The sequence below is a fragment of the Coturnix japonica genome, unplaced genomic scaffold (genome assembly GCF_054131305.1).
Source record: "Coturnix japonica strain WE unplaced genomic scaffold, WE-NBRP24 Scf071, whole genome shotgun sequence".
Taxonomy (NCBI): Eukaryota; Metazoa; Chordata; class Aves; order Galliformes; family Phasianidae; genus Coturnix; species Coturnix japonica.
This window is the reverse complement of record NW_028188974.1, coordinates 104,088-110,741: the sequence shown is the minus strand read 5'-3', so window position 1 is coordinate 110,741 and position 6,654 is coordinate 104,088. Positions and strand designations below refer to the sequence as shown.

The 6,654-nt window shown below is 50.0% G+C and overlaps 1 protein-coding gene and 1 long non-coding RNA gene across 2 annotated transcripts; one reads left to right on the top strand and one right to left on the bottom strand.

Annotated features, from left to right (window-relative positions):
• Window positions 1–928: 928 nt before the first annotated feature.
• LOC146751602 (uncharacterized) lies at window positions 929–3,727 on the bottom strand. The gene is made up of 3 exons (XR_014941327.1): window positions 3,662–3,727; window positions 2,109–2,183; window positions 929–1,197 (listed from the first exon to the last, which is right to left on the bottom strand). It is a non-coding gene; the product is annotated as an uncharacterized LOC146751602 (long non-coding RNA).
• A 391-nt stretch (window positions 3,728–4,118) lies between these two features.
• LOC107315471 (inositol 1,4,5-trisphosphate receptor-interacting protein-like 1) lies at window positions 4,119–5,944 on the top strand. Its single transcript, XM_085533942.1, has 2 exons — window positions 4,119–4,529; window positions 4,755–5,944. The coding sequence occupies exons 1-2, from the start codon at window positions 4,119–4,121 to the stop codon at window positions 5,886–5,888; spliced, it is 1,545 nt and encodes a 514-aa protein (XP_085390068.1). The 3' UTR covers window positions 5,889–5,944.
• Window positions 5,945–6,654: the final 710 nt, after the last annotated feature.

Genomic DNA, 6,654 nt, shown 5'->3' with positions numbered 1-6,654 from the left:
CTTTGACTGAGATGAGCACCACATGCAGATTGAGGAGCAGACCTCGGTGATTACATTGCTCTGGTTGTGATAAAAGAAGGCAGCACTGGGAGGGATTCCCTCTGCTGGTCCTGGGGGGCCACAGTGATTCTTAGAAGGTCATCCTGCCTCTCTGGTCTGGGCTTGAGAGTGAAGGAGAGCAGTGTTGTGTAGATGAGCAAATCTATCTCATTTACCATTTCATGTTTTGAGAATGAATGAAAACAACTGAAAATCTGTCTCCACAACATTCTCATATAAATTATTTATATCAGGATTGTTTTCAGCCCATAGAGACTGCAAAGCAGTAAAGGTTCATCCGATCCCACAGGGATGGGCTGGCTGCTCTGATGGGGCACTGCCTGGGCTCAGCTCCATGCTCCCCCAGCAGCCCGTGCAGGCAGGCAGCAGCCAGTGCCTGCAGTCCATGCAGCCCCAGCACAGCACAGCCGGCGCACAGAAGGCTCAGCAGGTGCCGTTTCCCCCTCCTCCTCCTCCCAGCTCAGCACCCCGCAGTTGTCTCCACCAACTCTCCCGTGCAGCGTTAATGTGAGGGAAAACTGTGGCATCACCATGGTGCAACTCTGACTTCCCCTCATCCCTGATCAGTTCTCAGACAGGTGTCAAAAGAAACATGATTTCAGGAAAAAAGGGCATTAAGATGTCAGTATAGAGACAAACTCAACTTAGACTGTGAGCACATCTGTATATTCTTGATTATCTTTTTAAGAAAACTAAAAGAAATATTCCTGAGTGCTCCACTGGAAATAGTCAGCAAATAAGATTCAGTGTTCATGGAAGAAACCTCTATTATCTCTGAAACAAGTTAGCATAGCACGGGCAGTCAGCAGCCAGTGCTGCATTTACACACTTAGAATGAGAAAAGGAAAACCTGAAATTTCACACAGCATTGAAAAGAAAACTATTTTTGATATCTTAAGGCAGATGCTGGGTCGTGGTCTGATGTGTTGTGGTTCAGAAATAAAATAGGTCTTTAAAAGGAACAACAGCTCTCTTTTCTCTGGAGGAGAAGTTCAGTGAATCCTTTCAATTTCCAAAGGCGTAGAGGTCAGACTGCCCCGTGCCCTCACTGTGTGCTTTCTGCATGAGGCTGAGATGACTTGTGTGATCTCATAGGCATGGGCTGCTTTAAAGACTGCTTTATGCAGTACATTCTGCCTGGAAAAGCAAACTTACTTTTAGTATTCCTTCACACATGATTTTGCACAGACGGCTTCCCAGGGAGTTGAACTCAGCCTGCACTGTGAATGGTTTGAAAAATGTCTATTATTTAAAAGTTTCATTGTTAGAACTAAACCCGAACTGTTAAGAAGGAGCCTCAGCCACAACCAAGAACAAGTTCAAACTCAACAAAAAGAATTGCTGGCCATCTCTCCCGTTCTTGTCTTTTAAAGCTACAATAACAACAGAAAAACAATAAAACACTTTCCAAGCTTGGGAGCACTTTAGCATCAGTCTTGCTGACAGGAGCACCTTCCTCAATTATATTTTCATCATCAGAGAAACTATGAGCCCACTGTAACTGGATAAAAGCCCTTCAAAATGAGAGCTTCCTTCAGTGTCTCACTCCCAATCAGAGGTGATTCCACGTGGCAGCCTCCAGACCTCACAGTTTATAACAACACAATGACACTTAATGACATTTCTCATCGCATTTCTGTCTCACATGGGGAGTGCACCACTGGAGGGGATGCACTAGGCCATGTGTGAACTGACTGGAGAAGAACTGGAAATACGTCATCACTGTTTTGTTTAGAAAAGTACTTCTGACAAAAAATCACAGGTTTTTTGTGACTTCATAGAAAGATTTCTTTCAAAAATATGAAGTAAGACCTGCATAAAAACTTGAACAAGATAAGCATGATTTTCAGGTTAGTGAAAATCAAGCACATTAATAGACAGCTCCTGGTTTCTGCATACAGAGCTGATTTTCTCTCCGTTGTCTCACTTGAGGGAAATTGAGCAATAAATGATGGGAACCAGTGGAGAGCATCCTCCTTCCAGGGCTGCAAACTACATTTGTCTCAGTTGTGCACACAGTCTGCATTCACACTGTGGTGAGTGCTCACCTGTGAGTGTGCAGTTCAAGTGCTTGTCCGGATTTATTTCTTGGTTGTTAATGAGTATTCAGTTTAGTTGTTTACCTGAAATGCAAAAAGTAGAGATTGGAAGTTTATTGTCATGTGCAAAATTATTGAGGGTGCACTGGATAGATGCATAATGCAAGGGGCTTTGACTGGTTTGCCTACAGAGGAACCCACATTGGTGATTCTCTGAGCAGCAGCAACAAAGCCTCACATGTGGAGGCTGACCAGATTGCAGAAGGGGAACAGGATACAAACAGTTTGAGGAGCTGCTTCACTGACATTTCCAACACTGTTTTGGTAAAGGCCTTCGCTAAGCACAGTGACCTGAGATAAGCACAGAGTCAAGTTTAACATGCCTGAGAGGAGGATCTGGAGAGGAGGATGTCAGAAGTGCTCCAGTGTTACCATGATGACTGGCTTCCCACTTGCCCCCCATTGTAGTTGCACTGCTTGGCACTGGAAGGCACCAGCCTGGAGCTCCGGCTGCAAGGCTCCGCCAAATGCAGGAAACAACAGACACCCAGAGACTGGTGAAGTACAGAAATCTGAATGCTGAATTCAGATTCAGGAAAGAATAGGTCCTGTTTCACTGGGTTACACAGCTTCTGTTGGTTAATAATATTTATTGATATCCTTGTTACCGGAAACAGAGAAGAAGAGCGATTATCTTCTGTGGAGAAACATACACTAGGGAACCTGCTGTAGCAGGGGATTTGGTCTAGGGGATCTCGTGAGGTTCAAATGACTTCCAACCCTGTTGATCTGGGATCTCCCCTGGCTTCAGGAGGTGACTCTGGCCTTACCTCCCAGAAGTCAATACAGCCATGGCTGGGAGCCTTGTGCTGCAGGCAGCAAGGTATGCAGGTGAAGCACAGCTGGTCTGACAGCTGCCATCACGCTCCTGTCCTACAGGGCTGTCTCCTTACCTACCAGACCACTCTGTGCCTGCAGGGCTGCCTTGGTTCAACACCCACAGGCTCCCAGCCAAGCCTTTCTCTGTTGGCCTTTGAGAAATATTCCTGCCTCGTGCACATGTGATTTTGCAACATGGGGTAGACAGCAGTTGCTCCTGCTGTTTTCTCTACAGCATAAGCTCACCCAAAGGAGCCAGAGCCCATGCAGCTGAAGAGGCTGCTGCACATGTGGGCATCCTAATCATCATTGTTAGAGCCCCTTTGAGCTGCTTGGATCGAGCCATCTGGCCTTTTGCTCAGAGGACGTTCAGACCACCGGTGGCTGAGGGAGCAATCAGCAAAGGGCTGTGTGATGTCAGGTGCTGAGACTTTGACATGACCGGCACTGATCTTCAGCTTTGTTCCCTCTGTGGCATTTCAGCACTAAAATGAGTTTCTGCATATGCTGCAAATTCTTATGTTTCCTCAGGAGCAGTAGTTTTGATTTTCCTTTTCTGTCCAAATGATTTTCCAGGGACAGTGTGTTTGGAACATAACCTGTGGGGTGGCACATGAGGAGCACAGCATCCATGGGAAATACCACCCCATTTTATTTTAAAGAAAGGCCCGGGCAGCTCCCACCTGCTTAGTAAAGAGCGTCCCCAGGAGCTCTGTCCAGAGATATGCCTCCAAATTGAGGCAGTGCCGTGGCTCAGTGGCCATGTGCCCACCCTGGGCAGCTGAGAAGGGTGGAGTCGGGCAGCCCATTTGTGACATCAGCAGGAATGCATTGCATCACAATGCAGGGGATGGGTTTAGGGCCACAGGCAGGCAGCGCTGCTGCATTTTTGACCTGGGCCAATGGTGAGTGCAGCAGCAGGGGAAGGTCGGGCTGGACGAGGGATGTGGTGCAAACACCGGCCCCTGTGGGAGCACCACGGGCAGTGCTTGGAACTGTCCCTGCCAGCACTGGCCTCGGTCCCTGCTGCCACCCAGCTCCCTCGTACCCACTGCTCCTACCTGAGCACAGGGCCATGCGGCTCCTGGCCCCGCTCCCTCCCAGCCCCACTGAGCCCCTCTCTCCCATCTCTTGCAGATCATGGCTTTGGTGTTTGTTCTCGCATTGTTGGTGCGGGCGCTAAATGTCAGTGTCAATACTGATGTGCTCATGCTCGAGAACGTGCAGCGGCGCGAGGTTGATCTGCAAAAGCACATGATACCTCCGCAGCATGAGATTGAGCAGAGGAATGAGCAGCAGAGCTGGGTGGACATGTCATCTCTGCTCTTTGCTCTGCTGCAGCACTGGAAGATCTGTTTCAGTATGGGACTGATTCTGTTGCTCTTTTGGAACATGGTGCAGTCCCTAAAAATGAAAAAGCGTGATGAAAGCAGCAGTGAAAATGACAGCTCCAGTGGCAAGGAGGAGGCATCGGGAGTGAAGGAAGAGGAAGAGGAAGAGGTGGAAAAGGAGGAACAGGAGGAACATCAGGAGGAACAGGTGGAACAGCAGGTGCAGGCGGAAGAGGAACAGGTGGAACAGGAGGAACAGCAGGTGCAGGAGGAACAGGAACGGGTGCAGCAGGAACAGGTGGAACAGGAGGAACAGCAGGTGCAGGAGGAGCAGGTGGAACAGGGCAGACAGCAGGAGCAGGTAGAACAGCAGGAGCAGGTGGAATTGGTGGAAAAGGAGGAACAGGAAGAAGAGGAGGATGACGAGGAAGAAGACTTCAAAGATTCAGCACTGACAAAATTTCTCACAAGGCGTGCCCTGGAAAAGGTGGAAGGAAGGGCCACCAGGTGCCCTATAGTGGAGGAGCTGATGAACGAGCTCGTGCAGACCTTCAGATTCATCTGGTCCAACAGCTTCTTCCCGGTGCTGCAGCCCGCCATTGGGGTGGGCAGTGCCTTTGAAGGCTGGAGTCCCCAGGAGTGGGACAATGTGTACTGCCTGCTCGTGCCCATAGAGCCTCCCCCCGGGCACACCTTCCTCCTGGAGCTGGGAGATGAAGGGCACGGGCTGGCAAGGAACTCCCGCGTCCGCGTGGAGCTTCAGTGCATGTGCCAAAGGGAGAAGCAGCTGGGGAATGTGCTGTGCTTCCTCCACCACCATGAGGAAGAGCTGAGCCAAAATCAGGACCCCAGCCTGCTACAGACTCTCTGCACTGACTCCTACCTGGATGTGGAGAGAACTGTCACCTGGTTCACCGTACAGGTGGCAGCAATCTGGAAGACCACCCACCACGCGCACGCCTACAACCTGAAGGTGCTGCCTTCCAGACGCTCCTGCAAGCTCCAGCTGACAGAAGCCTCCAGCGGGGAAAAAGTCCTCGTCGAGCTGCTGTTCGGGGTGCAGCAAGACAACTCGGACATCTACCTGACCAGCCAGAACACAGACGCCGGCTTTACGCCCAGCACAACATGGCCACAGAGCTGTGCTGTGGCAGAAAAGAAGTTCTTCCAGCACACGGCCAGGAGTACCGGACAGGACAGCTCCCACCTGCACTGCCTGACGTTGCTTGCCAGCATCTTAGTGGGCATGGGCTTTTCCACCTATGTCATCAAGACTCTTGTCCTCCACAGTTTGGCCATCATCCCTTTGAAGAAGTGGCGCAGGAAGTATTTCCTGAATCGGATGGAGAATCTCCTGCGGTATCTGCGCTTCTGCCTGGATGAGAAATGCCTGAACCACTTCTTCCTTGGCAGCAAGTCGGTGCACAGCACAATTGTCCTGCCGCAGTCCTTCCGATCCGCCAAGCCGCTCAACCTCTTCCAGCACCTGGAGGAGGACCCGGACGCCCACTCCATAGCGCTGCGTGAGTTCAGGGAGCTGAAAGATCGCTACATCAGACTGCTGCTGTTCGGACGCTGAGAGAGACCTTTGTCCGAACCCTTCTCTTGTTTTGGCTGCAAGCTCACATCCTGTGAGCAATAAGACTCTGAGACCTATTTAGGAGGCCAGAGGTGGCTGTTTCCTTGTGGCAGTCAGTGTCACGTTGGAGAGTGCTTACCAGTGGAAGATCCGGCCTGTGACCAAATGACTCCATCTTGGTATGGGAAATCTGGGGATGGAACCATTGTATCTTGTGAAGGCAAGATGCAAACAGATGCTTCCCTGCTCCCTCTGACGACCATCTCTACTGAAGATCAACATCTGAACTACGAGTCATGCTGGAAACCCAGTGGTGACTAATTCTCTCTTGCTTTCTACAAAGACTCTTTGCTTTTATTTCCTATCTCTTTTCTATCACCCGACTTCCCTTCCCCATTTCCCTAAACAACAACAACTTTTAATAAACTCTTATAAACTATATATCCTGTTGTGTCTCAATCTCGCCGTCGTGTGTACGTATATTGAAAGAATATAGAGGCCACTAAGATGGTCAGGGTGCTGGAGCAGCTCTCCTGTGAGAAATGGTTGAGGGAACTGGGCTTGTTTAGCTTAGAGAAGGCTCTGGGGAGATCTCGTTGTGGCCTTGCAGTACTTGAAGGGAGCGTATACAGAGGAGGAATTGCTGTGTCACGGTGTTATCTAGATCAATCTATGTCTGTGACGGGGAGGGGCAGTAGGCTCCTGTTCCCCCTGGCTCCCAGCGTATAGGAAGGGAAAATAAGAAAGGGGTAGGGAGATGGGAGCT